The sequence below is a fragment of the Solea solea genome, chromosome 9 (genome assembly GCF_958295425.1).
Source record: "Solea solea chromosome 9, fSolSol10.1, whole genome shotgun sequence".
NCBI classification, from domain to species: domain Eukaryota; kingdom Metazoa; phylum Chordata; class Actinopteri; order Pleuronectiformes; family Soleidae; genus Solea; species Solea solea.
In genome coordinates, this window is record NC_081142.1 from 17,637,822 (window position 1) to 17,657,430 (window position 19,609).

The 19,609-nt window shown below is 39.8% G+C and overlaps 1 protein-coding gene across 5 annotated transcripts in view; it reads right to left on the minus strand.

The window, feature by feature from the left end:
* Positions 1-19,609, minus strand: part of lrp8 (low density lipoprotein receptor-related protein 8, apolipoprotein e receptor) — a 161,421-nt gene that overhangs the window by 53,019 nt on the left and 88,793 nt on the right. For 4 of the 5 annotated variants that reach the window (XM_058638294.1, XM_058638292.1, XM_058638293.1 and 1 more), the window contains exon 4: positions 8,623-8,751. The exons of the other annotated variant lie outside the window; for it this stretch is intronic. In XM_058638294.1, coding sequence (XP_058494277.1) covers positions 8,623-8,751 — 129 coding nt within the window. The remainder of the gene's footprint in view (positions 1-8,622; positions 8,752-19,609) is intronic. 5 annotated transcript variants of the gene reach the window in all.

The window sequence follows — 19,609 nt, forward strand, 5'->3', positions numbered from 1 at the left end:
ATCAAGATGGTCATAAGAGGGTTAAACAATGAACTCAGCAATAATTACCAACACTGGCTTTAACATTTCAAAAAAGGCCGAATATTAAACTGTGCTGGTTAGACTGTTGTACAGCAAAAAAACATATCAAAGCCAACTGTGAAAAGCCACTGAAATGAAGAGCCTGGTGCAGTGAGGCAGGAGCGCCTGAGGAATTCCAGGGAAATAGCAGCTTAAATGAAGGAAGAATGGCACAAATTTCACTGAGAGACTCAAACTCTATGCCATCTGATTGGCTTACACGAGGGGAAAGACTATGTGAGGACTACGGGGACACACACACACACACACAAGGATGGTACAGTGAATATAAAACGATTTTTCAATAGCTCAATCACTGTGCCATCTGACAGCGGCTAAGACTTGAATATTAACAGCAGTCACACAGTGGACTGAGTGTCTGTCTGTGTATGTGCAGGTGGTGTGTGATGGATGTCCCGGTGTGCATTGACGTAAACTGTGGACGAGCAATTCATATTTCACAAGATTTAAGCCATTAAATGTAAAATGTGACACGGCACATCACTTCATATCAGGAGCTCCCCTTCCTCGGCCACACAATTGCATTCACTCAGATAATTATCAGGTGGTAAATCTATGAACACACTGAAAATACATCACTGTCATTATAGTGTGATGATTAAGTGTCCACAATAAACCCAATTACCATTTTAGATGGACTTTTCCACGTCTGATCTCCCACTTCCTTCCATAATATTGCCTTGGACAAAACTGAATGCAGTACCACACATATGCCGTGTTTCCACTACATGGTCCCAGCTCGCCTCGGCTCTACACGGTTTGGTTGGGTTCTCATTACAGTATACACGACACACACAAAACTAGTGACTTTTAAAGCAGTTATTTTCAGTGTAACTGAGTCATTAGAATCAGTTAATTGAAAAAGATTTGTTCAGTACTTCCTGCATGACCGGAGCTACAGTGACTGTATTCAGATACAGTCACTGAATACAGCAGCAAGGTTTTTCTACTCCTCTGCTATATGATGAGATATTAGCAGGGCCGGCCCAAGCCTTTATGGTGCCCTAAGCTGAATTTGATTTGGGACCCCCTTCAAATCACCTAGGAGTCAGCTGTGCTTGACTATTATTGATAGGAATGTAACATTATTAATTGCATTCATTATATTATAACTGTATAATAGAAGACATTGCATCTGCGGCAAGCTGGTAAACCAGTTTAATAGCCATGTTAGTTTTTAAAACTTGGGACAGATGCGTACATTTGCACTAGATGTCAACTAAAAAAAATTAAAACCATATTACTTACGATAAACACTATTTAGATACTGTATATGAATGTATCTACATTGAATATTGAATATCTAGAAGAGACACTATTGGGGCCCCCCTGGTGATCTGGGGGGCCCCAGCAGCCGATTAGTTTAAGTGCGCCTTGGGCCTGCTCTGGATATTAGACATTTCCTTGCTAAATGTTGGAGATTAATCAACGTTTAGGGATTGTTGAGTCTTTTTAACTGATCTACAGTTTGGCATTGTTCGAATTGATTCTTGTGACTCTTCCTGTGACGGCACACTAAGCATCGGCTCAGCTCGCTTGGAACTTTGGTCTTTCATTTCTTTTGTTTGGGTCATAACTTTACAACAATTACTCAACTTGGTTGAACTAGACATAGATTGTCAAAAAATAAATAAATAACTTAAGTCTAAAATGAACATTGTGATGAGATTAGTTAGGGGAATATGTTCATCCTTTGCGCACACGGCGACTGTTAACTCAGAAAAGAATTAATGTCTACAACATTTTATGAAAGTTTACTATGGGCAAAATTTTAAACAAAAACAAAGTAAGTGTAATAAGGTGTGTTGAAAAAAAACAAAAACAGGCCAGACAAGGATTTAGGAAAAAGAATGGTGGATCTACACCTAAAAAACAAACAGATCCTTCCTCTCTCTCTGACTACCGCTCTCCAACACCTCGAACCCCAGCATGACAGCAGGTTTCACTGTCATCTCCATTTTATACTGAGCATGTGACCCCCCCCCCCCCCCCCAAGGCTTTCGAAGAAAACTGACCGTGCCTGCATCTGAAGTCAGTGCACTTACCTCTGGCTGCACAGTGAGTGTACTTTGTGTGTTGGCACTCGATTACATTACACCTACGCACACAGTGAGAGCAGTCAAAGGATTATAAATGACGGGGAAAGTAATGGGGAAGAAACTCTAAGACAAGAGACCACCGATCTCTGCCTGTGTAGTCACCTTTTTACTAGTAGAAGCGTGGGTGAGGCAAGATAAAAGAGGGGAAAAAACACACTACAACCACAACAGAATACACAAATGTTAACACACACTCTTATACACATGGTATTTTTTTTTATATGTGGGTGGACTCTTGTTGGTCGTTTTTTGATCTGTTATCAAATAATGGAATATACTGGAGGTCACAATTACAGTAGCCTCCAGCAAAATGAACTAAAAACTTTATGTATCGAGGGAGGACGCCTGATGATGTGCCTGATGTTTTCAAGGTGTGTGTGTGTGTGTGTGTGTGTGTGTGTGTGTGTGTGTGTGTGTGTGAATTACAGTTCACGTGCATACAGTTTATCACACTGTGTTCACTGTTTCATTCATGTCGACTGCCCTTGAGCTGACTGATGAAGAAAATAAAGATGCTTTCCTCCTTCCTTCTGAAAGCCAACATGTGGTTATTACGGTAATTTCACTCGCGCTGTCGCAGGAAGCCGGAGAATCAGCGTCTTTGTCGCCGGAGAGGAGAGCGATGGAAAAACACCTGTACATAGTACCCAGTACTGTCAACCCAGTACTATAAAATAGTTTCCAGTTCCCAGTTTCATTCTGTTCCACTTTCACATTTAACACGCAAGATCTGTTGTTTATTTACAACTGCAGTGTTTTTCTAAATAAATCATTTGTTTTTCTTCATTTTAAATGGTAAAAAAATGGGTTTTCAACATGCATTAAATTGTAAATAACTGCCAGATATTGGTTATCTAGCACAACACGTTATCCAGGAAATGTTTTACGCTAGAATGGCAAGGAACCATACATGTTAACTTCCTTGATCTAGATTTTCTACATGAGAATTTAATGTTTTTTTTAAAAGAAAATATCACAAAATTACATTAAAGGGTTGAAATTTTGAATTTCCAAGTATTTCAATATTCAGGTCATACCTGACCCCAACCTTGACCTATAACAAAAATCCTCCGAAATGTGGTTCTGTCTCATTAGGACCAGGTTTTGGTCTTCATGAGGACCACTGGTCCTGACAAGGTCCCAAAGAGGTAACAAACACACACACACACACACACCACTCCACACCTTCTTTACCCTGTCATAAAATACCAACTAACACGGGCATCAGTCCAGCAGCAGCAGTCTGTTGTAATGTAATGTAACAGCACATGCTGATGTGAAAAGAGCAAAAGGTCCCCAGACTCTGCAGAAGCCTCCCTGAGTACAAGAGTCTGACTTGTCAGACTCCTGAAGAAAGAAAACAAAAAAAAAAGAGTGGATCCAAGCAAAACAAGTAAAAACAAAGACTCTGAAAGAACTTTTTGACCGATCACATCGATGATGAAATTGAAAGAGTCTATGAAACAAAGGTTTTTGGAGTCATTATAGAACTGTTGGAAACCACACATAGAACACATTAAATGTAAATCCTCCAAATCTAATCTAAGGATTTATTGAATCAAAACTGCCTTAGGATTTTGTCCTGTTCACTTGTACTGCCTTACATGTCATGATGTGCCGACATTTGGGGGAAATACTTAAAAACAAACTTAGATCCTATAACTGAACTTCAGAAAAAGAGCAATTAGAATAATAAATGAGGTTGGAATCCACTACTCAGTTATTCCATAGGATCTTTCATGTTTAAATTTCTAGACATTCAAAAACACGAGAGACACTTAGTTCTTGAAACTAAGTGAAGGGAATTATGATTTAGAATGTCACTTTTGGGGGTTAAGTTATAGAATGAACTCATTGATGAATTGAAATTGTGTAAAACACTTTTACGGTTCAAACTTTTTTTTTAATAATTACAACTTACAATGTGAATTGACAGTTCAGTATTATAATTTTCTAGGATTTCCTTGGATTGTACAGAATAGACACAAAGAAAAAGCCTTTCGCTTCAGCCTATTTGTTTTTCCGTAAATGGCACATTTGTGTTAAATGATCTTTAACGTTTACTTTTTACATGAATGGAACCAAAATAAAAATATTCATTCAAAGAATGTTTTTACAGGCGCGCTAAGCAACATTTGGCAGGGTTTATTGGAGAAATGAATATATTATCCATAAATATAATTGCTTAAGTGTATAAACACTTTTAAAATATAAATTGTGAAGTTTTCTTAGCCTTACCTAAAAAGGAACAAAAGCCATTTTTCTTTTTTTTCACCTTCTTTCTTCTCCAACACAAACATGACAAACGTAATGTATCGGGAAATGAATTCCCCCGCATCCAGACAATTTTACTGAGTCAATTTAGTTCTCATTGCCAAACGTGACACACATAATATTTGCTTCCATAAACAGGCGCACACGACGCCTCCGTTTACACAGTCCAATTTGTATGAATTAAAAGTTGATTGGTGTCGGGCAGGTAAACAATACACTTTAATCGCTTTGTTTTAAATCTTCATGTGAGGAAGACAGACAACAGAGACGCCATCCTTCCTGAAAAACACCAAACCCACACACCCTGCAGCATGCGCACACACATGTCGAGCTGTGGATGTGTGCGTGAATAAACACGAATCCACATTAACGTAGATTAAAGACTCACAAACTTTCTTGGGAGGCCTCCTCTCACTGTAATAAAGAACATCTCTTCCTGCATCCACGTGTTATCCAACACTGGGATTATGCTCAATTAGCATCTCTAATTAACGCGTCGCTGTATTCCAGTTTTTGCTGCCGCAGGAGGGGGATGGATGAAAAACATAAAGTATTTGCTCTTTATGAAAACATCCATCAACATGTCAACACTATATCTATTCCGTTCTAGTAACTTTTTGTTGTTTATTTTCTCAAACAAAGTAAAAAAAAAACTATCAGCTACTATCTGACGCCTTTGGCACACAGCGCTCTGTAATCTGCACTCATTTGTTTTTTTTTATATCTATTCCTGAGACACGAGGAATCAATTTTCCAACAGTAATAAATGTAACAGCGCCGGCCTGATTAGGTTTTATGCTGCACATACTGAGAGTTAGTCGGATTTTTTCTTGTATATACCTCGTCTGTTTAGATACATTCACAGAGTGAATGGGAGGAAGAAATTAGATTAGGATGCCTGATATACTGTACATCTCATTTATAAATGTTTGTTTTGCTCTGCCTCTTTGTTTCACTTCCACCGTTGTGCTTTGTCAACCCAAATAAGGTGATTTTTAGAATGATTCTTGTTTATTTTCATTAGCGATGCAACGCATCTGGTGTCATATTGTTATATTCGATAAAGAAAACGTTTTCCTTTTTGGCTAATGGAATAAACGGAAGAAAGAAAAACATGAAACACAGCCTATTATGATATAATATCAGTTAAAATGATATACTACACAAACAGTGACAGGTGTTTTGATGCTATTTTGCTGCTTGCAACTTTGTGTTGACGTTGAGAAATATTTCCAAAGTGAGTGAAAAGTTTGATTTATCTGGTTTTGCAGGCAGCACGGGATCAATCACTGACCTGTAGTAAGAATGAATGAAAGAACAAACAAATGAATGGATGAATAAACAAATCTGCCTTCTTTAATATAGCAATACGCTATCACTTTGATGTAAATGCATCCGCATGTAAATTCAAATAACCCAGGTCTTCTTCTATGCAACTAATGAACTTTAGGGAATTAGATTTGTGTCAATATTTTCAAACAACACTGAGAAGACAAAATGCAAATAAATGCCAATAAAATATCAATTTAATCATTCAAAAAAATTGTACTTTATTTGTTTGAAAATACACTAAGGGGCGGGACTTAGGAAGTAGTCAGAGGCTTAGAGTCGCTGTCCGTTTTCCTCGTTGACATCCGACAAAATAATTGTAAGTAACTAACGTTTGTTGTTTGTCGGAGTTCCAGACGGACGGCGACTCCTGTGACAACATCCGGTCCATTGAGCTGTCGCTTCAAAACTCAGTAGCCAATCAGCAGACAGCCTCCTAAGGCCCCACCCATGGAATCGCAAATAAAAAAACACAGCGCAAAGAACAAATCAGGGAGCGCAAACGCAAATGAGTCGGAGCAAACTAAATTCCGATTATTGCAAACAACCCCCCCCTGATATTTTCAAATGATTAAATCAATACTTTATTTTATTTCGTGGTTCATTTTTGTTTGCTAAATTCATTAAAGTGTTGCTTCGTGAAAAGTGTTGTTTGAGAATATTGACACAAATCTAATTCCATAGAACGTCTTAATATTCATTACTATCATCCTTATACGTCACTATAACAGCAGCGCAAGCACGTGTCTCGGACAAGAAATCAATTACCATCAAGAGCTCTGTGAAGTTTTGCAAAGCATCTTATTTTCATCAGGGACAACGGCTCAGAGAGATGAACGGCAATGTACAGAACACACGGTCACTGATAACAGCGCGCGCGTGCCAACGCGTTAAAAAGGGAATTAAAAAGTACAGGTGCCTGCGAGGGGCAAAAAAAAAAGAGCAGTGTTCCTTTTCAGATTATACGTCAAGAGCCCAGCTCAAGTTACATGACAAAAATCTACAGTGACTGCTGCTTTCATTCAGCCCCGGCCACAAACTCCCTAATGTGATCAGTCTGTGTACAAAGAAACAATTCACAGACAGAGAGAAGATAAATGATGAGGTGAAGAGACACAGAGGGGGGAAAACTCTCTCAGAGAAAGTAAAGACATAAGATTTCTGCTGCTGCTGCCTGTCAAGAGAACGTTTGATATGTAGAAACATTGAGATAAATTTGCATCCCCTGAGTTTGTGCACGTGAAGTAAAAGATAGAAGTGACTTTGTGAAACTTTTGTATTAGCAAATGTGAAGAACGTCAGAGCTTTGTACAGTAGGAGGATGCTGTTGTCAAATTCTGTGGACCTCAAACAATGGATCTTAATTTGAATGTTATTACTTTTCATTTAACTCCCTCGCCATGTGATGGACTGGTGACCTGTCCAGGGTCAACCCCGCCTTTTCGCCCTGTGTTAGCTGGGACCAAGGTTATTATAGTTAAACTGAAGTCAAGCCAAATTACAAAAACCTCAAACTCATAACTGTGTCCATAATCCCAAATGCATGCACTCTTTCGAGCATGAAACTATAATGTCACAGTGCATCGCAAACACAAAACGTGTACACAAACAATATTGTAGTTCTCCCCATGCGAAAAAATAACACCAGCTAAATTCACTCTCCCCTTATGCTCAAGTTATCCCTTATAAATGTAACCACCACACTCCGAAACGCAAAGGTTTATCACTCCATAAACACATTCTGATTGTTGTTGTTTTCTAACGGAGTGAAGGTTTAATAAAGGGCACATACCGTATGACATGCGATCTATATGCTTCAAACAAATAATGCTGTGTGTGCATGTGTGAGCTGTTGTATATGCATCCGTCACAGCTTTAAAAATCAATAACGCCCGAGGCCAGATGTTTTCACTGATGGAAATCAATGCTCTTTTTTTTACATACAGCTTTGATGCCATCTGCGAGGACGTGGGATAGAACACGACAAAAGAAAAATATACACAAGGCGGTTGTGTACAAACGTGTGCGCGTTTCAAAGCAATGTGAGTGGGTGTCTGTGGTTTGTTCATAAAGCTATGTTGAAGCTTTTCTACAAAAGGTACTCAACAGACCCTGACAGTGAACTGTTACAGAATCTCTGGAACCACAGCAGAACGAACAATGCTGTATGGATCTGTTTTGGTTGAAAGGCATCATTTGAACGAAACTATGTGGCATTTGAAATGTGTGTTATGGGTTATTTGTGTTACAGTGAGGCAGTAGAACAACAAGGATGTGTCCACAGAATCCTCATTTATTATATGTGTATATGAACGTGTGGTTTGGGAGTGAAACGTTTTATGGTGACCATGATTTTTCCCATCTATAAGCTGGCTCTACTACACCCACACATGATTTATATGACTAATAATATACCTAATCCCAAGATGTGATGTGCCAACACAGTCTTTGCACTCTAACAGACTTAATTTTTCACCCTCATATGTGCCTTGATTCACAAAAAGCAAAACTTTAAAACAAAAAAACAATAACAACCACAAGATATAGTATATATACAGTATATATAAGTATATACAGTAAATAGGTGGCTTACCCTCTGTAAAAGACAATTAGCACACACTTGTACTCTACCAGCTGATTATAAAAACAGCAACAGCAAGCACGGCATTATGAGAAGTTTGACCAAAATTAACATAACAAAAAGAAATAGGTGCACGTAAATAACCAGATCCTTATAAAAATGTCTGACAAGGCGCAATTACTTGAAGAGATTTCATGTCTTACGCAAAAGGCCGTTTTGACTTAACACACTTAACCAAAAAAAAGAAGGAGGAATTACCTGCAGCACACTGCTCCTCATCTGCACCGTTTTCACAGTCCCTCTCTCCATCGCATCGCCATGACAACGAAACACATTTGCTGACAGCCCCTCCGCAATCAAACTTCCCTGGCAGACAGGTCTGTCGGCCTGTTGTGAAGGAGAGGAGACAGAAGACGGGGAGGGAGAGAGAGAGAGAGCGCAGATTGAGGAAAGGGGATAAATGGGTAAAGATGGGGGGGGAATGGATGAAAGGAAGTACCGAGGAAAGAGAGCGGGGAGTAATATGAGAAAAGAAATAGGGAGGATGAAAAAGATAGAGAGAAGGGACAGTCAGTCAATGAAACAGTTTGATAACTTAGTTATCTTGTTGCTCAAATCGATTCCTCCTCAAAGGCCTGCAATTAAACTAGACACAGAGCGACAGGGGAACAAAGAAGCAGGAGCAATGCATAAGGCAGACACACACAGTGAAAAAGAAGTGAAACAGTCAGGAAAAGGCGCAATACAAGAAAAACTAATTCCATTTTGTGTGTCTAAGAAGTAGTCTTTGCTCTCACAGGAGTCACCACTGTAGATTTTTCCCTGTCTGCAATGTTAATTTGGCACTTTTTAACTACATTGCTGGATGTCCTTGCTGAAGCAAACCCTAATGAGTTTACCTGGGCTATAAGGACCGGCACCATGAGAACACTTTTGCATCCTCACTGGTTCGATAAAAAGTGTATTCAACAATCTGGGGTTAAGTGTCTTGCCTCATCGGGACAAGGACACATTAACATTTTACTGTCTTACTACTAATTAATGAAATGGTTAATTACTTTTTCTTTTTATTAAACACAAAGATTTGATTGGCCAATAATGCAAAAATAGAATTCAGGGTAATGAAATATAACAAAACTCAGCAAAAGAATCAATTAAGCTGACAAAATAAAATACTGAAAACATCACTTGTAATTAACCATCACGGAATTGTGCCAATATAAGCACACAAAGGAAAGAGGGAAATACATTAGAACACTATTTTGACAGTCAATGAACAGTTCCAATTATTTTTCCTGAGCACTCTAATTAAATGAATGTTTCTGATTTCTTTTCTGATGGACGTATAAAACGATTTGTATAAAATAAAATACACGTTTTTCCAGTAAAAATGAACACACACACAGATATCCTTTTAGGGTCTGGACATTGATTTCCATTCATTTTAGACAGCCTAAACAAAGCATTATTAAAGCTTCAAGTCTTAGCCTTCAGAGGTAACAAATACAAGAACACACAGTGTGAAAGTGGTCCTTCTAGGTAAAAGCCCATTACAGCAGAAAAGGCCATTGTACATGTGTAGCCCCTGGGGTTAGTAGAAGCATGAAAAATACAGCTGTTCAATCCATCAAATTTATACACTGCACACAGCAAACCCCTGGTAACCCCCCTAACCAATCCCAGAAAACCACACTGGTACACATCACATGCAATCTGGCCCCAGATTACGGTGCACGGCTGAGTCATCGTGAAAATCCACCAATTACACATATTTGACCACCAACTAGCTTCTCTACAAACCTGTGTATTACAGACACAGATCAATACTACTGTACCTGTGGGATTTGCACCATTTCAGTCTCATTCTTTACTTTATTCAGCACATATTTCCTCTTATTCATATTTTAACAGCACCATAAAGGTTTCTGTCACTCAAAAAGCTGGACACTGGGAGTTTCAGCCTTGCCTGGAGTTTTTCCTCCAACTGTGTCGTCTAAGATGCCAGGAAACTACTTGCACTGTATTTTGCTTCGGAACTGAGCAGGTTGGATGTTTGGCCTGGTGTTGATCCTTTGGAGCACCCCCCTCCCCTTTCCCCTCTCCATCCCTCCCACCACTCTTCCTCCGACTGAATATTAAGCACTTGTGTAAGCATCTTTTCAAAGTGTCTCCTCTAAATGAGGTTTCCCTGGGTCTTGAAAGAATAAAGGCCTCCTGCAAATCCCCTTTAAGAGATTGAATGAGCAAGCACCATATCAGCACAGTCTGCTTATTGCTTCCAAGGGAACTGAATAGACATAACAAGTGTGTGTGTGTGTGTGTGTGTGTGTGTGTGTGTGTGTCTGTACTTGTGTCCAAGATTCACAAAGATGCAGATGTTCTGGTGAAGTGTTGTGTTGTAAATATGAGTGCCAGTGGGAGGTGAGGGTACGCTCATATGAGGACGATGGGTATAGTAAATTGTTTGACATCTATATTCATTTTAAGCAATTTAAATGTAGGCCCTGCACGACACCATTTCATCCCATCTTTCACATCATCCGTTTTATATAAGCATGCATGTTTTTGAGTGGGTCAGCGGAGTCCCAGGGCTACTGTCGGAAACTCAGTCTAACACAAACCACTGCATGGGAGAGTCAAACCACTAACTGTCTGATTGACAGCTGGGTTAAAACAATGTTATTTTTTCTAACTGACTATTAGAGGCCTGTGGGTTGGACTGGAAAACCCACGTACACACTGGAAAACATGCAAACTCATGTAGCATAAAGGCCCTTGTTCTGACTGGGTCACAAACTTGGGTCTTCTTGCTGCAAAGGCATCAAATACTCTAGCCCAGAGGTCCCCAAGTACCGGGCCCACAGAAAGACTGAATAAAAAAATATTTTTATCAAAAAGATTATCAGAGTCTGAAAGATCATGATATGGTATGTCAGAAAGTAGCTAACAAGCTACAAGATGAGTACAAAACAAACGTCTTTGAAGAGCTTATTTGTAAAAGGAAAAAGGCCCAAGGAGGAGACAGAAGAAGAGCATTTGACATTTAATTGACAATATCAGGATTCCTTCTTAAAAAACGGGTTTATCTCTACAGGTGACTCTCACGCACGAGCCCGCTCGGCATAATATGTAGCAACAAGCTAGCAAACTTGGCTATGAACCCCCAAGAAACAAGCTCAGGTCTCCCACTATTTTAGTGGGACGATGAGTTTAGTTGTTTTTAGTTGTTTCTAAACTGGTCCGTGAAAATATTGTTTTACATGAAACTGGTTGGGGATCGCTGCTCTCGTCAATCAAATCACACTGCTCTAAGCATGAGGCCCAGTCACCATTATGTGTTAAAATGATGTTTGTGAAGGTTCTCAGACATCCAGGTCACATCCTCTGTAGTTTTAGCTGAAGGCGACTTGACTTGGAATGGTCGCCTGCGGTCTTTCTGTACAGATGTAAGCACCTTCACCTCTCCTGTTGTCAGATGTGAGGGAGGTGCTTTGGCACGAAGCAGGGTGATACTTAAAGTCTTAGATGTTGGTCAAGCCACTTGTTCCTGATCACTGATTCTGTGATTCTGTGATACCCACTGGGTACCCACTGGGATCTGTTTCAGGGGAAACTACAAGGTTTAGCCCTCTGGACAAAATGTCCTTTTCAGGTTAGTCAGAACTGAAGAAGTCTCTTGGATGAGAGGTGAAATGTCTTCAAACTTCAGTCAAGCAAGACCAGTCACATTCAGTTAACTACAGAAGAGATGATGTGAGTCCATAGTCAAGACAGTGGAGGAAGTAGAAAAGGATCTATTAATATTTATAATTTTCAACTCATTAAACAAAAAATTATTTTTCCAATATGCTATTGGATTTGTTTGACAAATAATATTCAACTATCAAAATCAGCCAGCTACATTACATAACATGTCATTTTGCAGACACTTTTATCTAAAGCGACTTACAAGGGAATTGAGTACAACCTGCCAGGGGTGGAGTTGAACTTGCGACCATGAAGACTTTGCACACAGGGTCTTAACCACAGGCGGTCTTAACCACTGAGCCACTCCACCCCCTGCTCCACCCCCAGCTACTGAAAATCAGCATGTAATACAATAAATGATTAGTTATTTCCATCCAAAGGTGCATGTTGCAGCCACAGTTTTGCCAGACTTGTAACAAGGAGTCAGGAGTATTGCCCTCTCACTAAGTGCTGACATGTGTTTCCAGCAGCAGAGCTGGCACTGAGGAGCATTGATGGACTTATTGACAGTAAGCTCTGGGCACAGATATTGCTGACGACTGTCATATTCTGAGCCAAGCGCAATATTGGACTCCTACTGTAGAAAAGTATGCTTAAGTTGCAACTTTTCATAAACATTTAAGTAAGACAAACAGACAGATGAAGATGATGTGTATTTTGTGTGATATTTACTTTTAAGATCAAGGCAGACAGGTGAAATAAAACACATTTGTGCAGCCAAATGTTCTCACAAAGATGTATGGCATTACATATGGGTATAAATTATTTTTCTCTGCCGCCAGACAAAGACATTAAATGAATTCACACGTCTCTATACTTTTGTAGCGAATGAATGTTTCATGGGCTATAAAACTCCCGTGGCACAGAGACAAACACTGGGGTATTAGCAGCCAGCTAGCTTGCATACTGCCAAGGCCTACAGCGAATAACAGCCGAGGAACTGATGCAATGTTGTCACGCTCCACTGCTTCATGAGCCGCTTGGTGGAGAGTGGGGGAAAGATGGTGGCTGGTTAAGGAGGCCCCCAGGTGGGCTCATGGATAATCAGATCGTGTAAAAAGGGGTCAACAAAAATTGTGCGGTCAGTGAATACATCCAGAGTTTATCAATATAAAGCAAATTGGACGAATTACAAGGTTAGACCTTAACCCTCAACCTCCATCCATCTCTGTAAAACACATGTAGTGGCAGATTCATTCCACTGACTAAACATATTGTTATTTCACAGCGGGCCTGTCTTAGCAGTAATTTGCCCGTAAGCATGTGCGACTATACTGGGTAAAGTGGCAGGGGATAACCTGTGTATTAACCTCACGTTTATGGAATTCTAGTTCTGGAGAACAGGGAAGAAAATAGATACTCATATAGCATGGCTCCTATAGTGGTTGATGATGCATGATTTAATACATCATTTAACAACCTAAAAAACAGGGAATACTTACAGCTAAATTCTGCACCACTGTTGCTAAAACAGTACTCGTTGAGCAACCTCAGAATCTTATGCATATTGCATAAAAAGAGGGTTGTGTTGTAATGTAAAAAGGAAGCCAAGACAAGATATAATTGAATGGGATCCAGGTCAGGTATTTTTGGAGACATGAATTATGTTTAAATAAGTAAGGACTGGAAAGACTGAAAGTTTCTCTCCAGTGTTGTGCTCAGGAATGTCTAGGCATATCTAAAATGATGGCACTTGATGCACCAAATTCATTTAGCATAATTCCTCCTCAAATTCTTTAATGATATAAAAAACCCTCAGTGTTTTCCATGTTCACTCACAAGGAACTGCACCTGCACCTGCCTCTACACCTGCCTCTACACTACTCCCTTTTGGTTTGCTACCTCGTTGAAATGTCTTTGTCCCGCAAAACACACAGAAATGCAACGGCACCTTATTTACAGTTTCTAAATATGAGGAAATGAAGTGCAGAAGAAAAGACAGAAAGAAAGAATGAACCTTTCTGTTACCAATCCTGTGTACTTCTCATTACTGAAACTCCTGGACTGTGTTTCAAGGCAATTTTTCTTTCTAACATTGTTAGTTTTTGGGTCAGAAAACTCATTTGGAACATACAGTAAGGAGAGATGCAGCTTCTTAATTTAAAGACCACAACCAGTAGTGGTACAGACTTCTTGTTCTTTGCTTTGCGTGGTCTGCTTAAATGTGTATTATGAGCGGGGTGTAGAGGTGGACTCCTTGTATGCTAATGAACTTTTGATTAACTACCTTCTTAATTTCCCTTCACAAAGAGGGAGGATATTGGAGGATTGTCATTTGGCACCGTGTCCACTCTTCAGCTGCCTGTCTCGCTTCTAAACTAGCATCCCAGGTGATTGATTCAGAGGGATCACAGTCACACAGGCTAATGCTAAGATAATTTATTTATTATGGAGGTGTGTATTTGAGGTCATGAGGTGATATAAGTCATGCTGAAGTCACAGTCCGTCACCGTGGGACACAATGTCAAAACAAAGGCAAATGGGAGGAGTACATGTGATAATACTGCACATGACAAATGAGGAGGGACGGAGCTTATGGATGATGTATCCTGTATCTCCTCGCTGAGGATTCCAGTTGGATGAATTCAGAATGCTCAAAGGCACGTCAAATTCCCCTGCACTCCAGAGAGCAGAGCGCTGATTGATGAAGTACTTTGCTTTTTATGCAAACACCTGAGAATCATGCCTTACATTACATGAGTGAAAAATGACTCTGCTCCGCGTAGATTATTGATTTGCTCCCCGTGTTATCCAGCGCAAAGCAAAATACACGAGGCCATTAATAGTTCCGCTAAACTATGCACAGACACTTTCTTTTTCCGGTGTGACATATGTTAATGGTTGTCCGTGTGATCGGCTGACGGCCCGTCCAGGTTCCACCCAGTTTTTCACATAATGTCGGATCGAATTGGCTCCAGCTTGACCCTCCATCCTCAAAGGATAAGCAGGATATAATGAATTCATGAATCTTCATTTTAGAATAACGAATGTGACAATATATTGCATGTAATAATTTATATGAGTAACACAGAATAAAAAAAAGAACATTTATCAATAAATTCTAAACTAACAGGGAGTCCATAACAGCTGATTGTGTGTAAAATGGGATAATTAAAGTCAAATTCCAGCCATGAGGTAGTTCCATAAAGTTGCTAAGTGCCTACTTGAGAACACTAAACTTTTATCACTTGGCGACTCTGCGTAGTAAAAACAGGTCAAAAGCTCGCGTGTGGGCCATATGCACCCATGTAGCACATCATCCAATAAGTTCCATCTGTTTTATAACAAAATAATCACACACATTTTTAGTAATTTTATGTCTGAGTTTAATATAAACCAGACAACAATATGCCTCGGTTACGTTGATTTACTTGGTTTCACTGACAACAGATCAAAGAAGATGATATAGAATGAAGATATATCGACATTGCGAGACAGAGACAGCATTGTATCGGGGTAAAGCAGGAAAAGGAAAATGGATTGAGTTGCAGGTGGTCACCTATTGGTCACAGAACGGAAAATGTCAATGAGAGGACAAATTGAGACCGAGACAATTAAAGGTAGACACTCAAAGGAACACTTGATGAAACTGGGGTTTCACACAACAGACATGCAATGCTCATTTGAGCACCTGCTCATTCACATCTGACGGAGACCAACTCAACAACATCAAGAGCACAGATAAAAACATCACTTTATGAACAATAAATCTACCCCCACGGTTTCACTGTCATCCATTTGTGGGCTGTTGTTTGCTTTCTACACAACCGAGTCTTCAGTTTATTCTGCTAATTTAATTCAAATAAAAGGAAATCTCGTTATAGTTGTGGGTCGGTCTCTTTCCCGGAAATTGCAAAAGTATTCCTCACAGGCAGTATAATTGTAACCTCTGAGAGAGGAAGGAGAGGAAGAGACTGGAATAGACAAATGACACGAGGCCTAAAGCTCATCACAGAGCGCTCATATGCATCAATGATTCATATGAGACGAGAGAAGTATGGATCAGCCAATTATTTGGCTTGTAAGGATTTTGCAAGTCTAATGAGTTGATCAGTTGCATGGGGGGTGGGTCATATCGTCATGGTGACGCTTTCAAAGGCTTATTGAGGAAGACATATTGAGGCATCTCTGTACAGGGTAGACATTTTGAAAGTAAGTTGACACTCTTTCATTCACTTCACCTGTCATTCACATTGTCATGGGTCACTGTAAACTGAATGTCTTGATTGTTCGAGCAACAAAACTCACTTTTAAGTCATCATTAAACGTCTTTATTCATCTACTTCATGGCATATCATTGACGAAACATTCTTGACTGAATAAAAAGAGTATTCATTTATTTAAATGAGACTAAATCGTCTGTGTTTTTATGTTTCTTGGGTCACCTCTGCTATGATGCAGTAATATCATTTGATTTTGATAAAGTATGATCTGATGTGGTGGGGAAATGAGTGGAGTTTAGAAATGATTGGCCAAGGTGATAGTCCAAATCTGAATATATGATGTTAAAAGAACAACAACGCAGACTTCTTCTTTCTGTGTTGTCTTTTTGAGGTCACTTGACCCATCTGCGCTGAATGCAAATCAGTCCAAGCGGGGAGTTTGAGGCCAAGAACGACCTGCATTATCGATGCTGTCAACTTGCCAAAATCCACCGCCCTTGTCCTTCAAATGTGAAATCCAATTTGCAAAAAGGGCGTATGTGGTTAATATCAGATTACATTTTAAATTAAGGTTAGTGTTGATTAGTGGTTTTCACTGGAACACTGCTCTTCAATTATTGTGGCCCTGAAATGGGGGGGGGGACATTCATGTGATTGGACCCGATTTGAAAAGGCAAACACTCGGTATAAAAGTCCTCGCAGCTCACAATGAACTTCAGAACAAAAATCCAACCATGAGGTTGATGGAGCTGCTTCCTGGACATCACTGTGACGGGATTTTGGATGGAAGGCGTCATAAAAAACATTCTGCTGCATTGTATTCTGCTCCCACCCCTCTCCTCATTTTAAGTGTCTTCATATTGCTTTCTAGCTGTAGGCAGTGAGAAGGAGAGAAAAGGGGCTTGTTAAACATGGAACCATTAGCACAGTCTAGACTGTGGGTCTGTCAGTGCCGTAGGGGGAAGAAATACAGCGCAACACCAGTGCTCTAATAGGAAATTGCCACTTTCTTCCAACAGGTCCCTCTTAATAGTTGTTTAGCAGACGACACATAGTAGCGGTGGAGCAGGAGAGGCAGACCAGCAAATGGAAGAAGAAGGAGGAGAGAGACCATTACAGTACACATTTCTGGATGAGCTGTGAAGAGCTGGACCTGACCGCTGAAAAGTAGGGGTGTAACGATGAAGATGAAGATGGGTAGTAGAATTATGGAGGCTTCTGTGAGACAAATACTGGCTGTATGCATTATCTTTAATAGGGCCGGGTCAAAATATCGATTTGGTGCTAGGCCTATATCAACGTCCTTCCTCGTGCAATACGATAATCGATATTTTAATGAACAAATTAAGGTGCTGTCACAACTTCATGTCATTTGGCGCTGCTCAAATGAATGAGGGGAAACTTTGTCTGCCCGAAAAAGAAGTTTACAGCAGGATAATGTCGGAGAAAGCTACGCTAAGACATGCCCCATTCACATTCCATACATAGACGTTATGCACTGTTCTCTATATATAGAGTAAACAGAGAAATACTACACTTTTAACTTTTCATGGACATTTTGTTTCCTTCAGGTAGACAGATATTGTGATGTATCGCTATATGATTGTCTTGCGATATATTATTGGTATTGTGGGCCATATTGCATATCGTATCGGGAGGTAGCCTATGTCATAGGAAAGGAATGTGGGTTTAACAACAGTGAATTGATCAGTCCATCAAAATGATTTGCAGCAGTACCAAAGTTCTTATAAAAACTGTGGAACTCAACTTTTCCAGACAACAACTCTCTATTTGAATTACAAGTAATATCTGTATAGATCGGCATTTTCACGTTTACCGAATGCAAAATAAACTCTAATCTGCTGCCTCCAGCAGCTCTCTTTTTTTTACTGTTAATTTATGCTGAACCAGAATGATTTCAGTGTGCTTGTCATGGAGATAACAGCATTACTTTAATCTCTTTGCCTTTCCAACTTTAGTTAATATTATTTGTCTCTGTATTTGAAAAACTGACCTGTGGAGGAGTCTGAAAGTAAACCTCACAGTTTTGTCAGGTGCAACTGATACTATTAGATATACAGTACACAGTATACTGATACTATTAGATATACAGTAGTAGTACATCCTGACCATAGCCTTCATTAGTGGATCCGTTTCAGTCCCTGACTGCGGGAGACTACTACTTTTGGACGTACTCTGTTGTCCAGGAGGATTTCCTTATAAGACATAAAATAAGAGGAGAAACTCATAAGGGTAAGCTTTTAAATGCATATATAGAAGTGAAGATTATCCTTTATTAGTGCCACAGAGAGATGATTTACTGGTTATGATGCACAGGTCTTTACAAACAGCAAATGCAATCTCATCAGCTATTGACTACTGATTAATTATAACCACTCAAACACTGGGGGTCACTAATTGAAGGGAAGAATGGAATTGACAAAATAATCACACGGTGGCTGTTGCTGCGTGGGTGGTGTTCTCTGATTGCCACGCACCGCTCAGAGTAAACAGGGAAGCAGGAGAGCTGTCGCTGTTTCACCTTCAAAGCCGCAACACCTGTTGTGTTTCTCTGATAGTTCAAGAAGTGAACGTGTTCTCATGCTCTCATGACCACACTACAAATTCAAATGTAACGTTCATTGAAACATGGGGAAATCTAATTCTAACTTTTAAAATAAAAAGATGTGCCTGGAACTGGCTCATTCAATGAACAGTACGACTGAAGCTATGTGAGATTTTCTCTGCGTAATATATGGAAGTTGGTTCTCCCTAACGACCGTTTACACACTCAGATCAATAAATGCTTTTTAAAACTTTCTCATGAATCGTGTATTTCACTCTAGGTTCCCTATAGCCTAAGCTTCAGGTATGTTATAATTGCATAATGATGAGCGCGTGGCAGCTAATGCTGTGAATTTTATTGTCAGGGGAATTTCCATGTTATTTGGTGTTGCGTTAGGACGCTCTGCATCCTCCTGAAGGAATCAATGCACTTTAACTTATTACTCGCATAAATCATGGTAAAGACAAGTGTGAATAATAAGATGCCATAAGAATCAGTGAGCAAGGCACAAACATGGACATGAGGGGCCTGAGATGATGGGCTAACAATATGAGAAGGGAGGGGAACGCACAAAGAGCAGGAGAGAGAGATGACCTTTTAGTAGCTGGGGCGTCTTTTTAAGGGACATTGTATTGTATCTGCAATTATTTTCAGAGACAGATTTCACATACAAACACAACTATGCTTCTTAGGACAATGCATTGACTTCCAGTCATTTGGACAGACTAAGCAAAGCAGCATCCCGAATCTTAACCATAACCAGTTAATG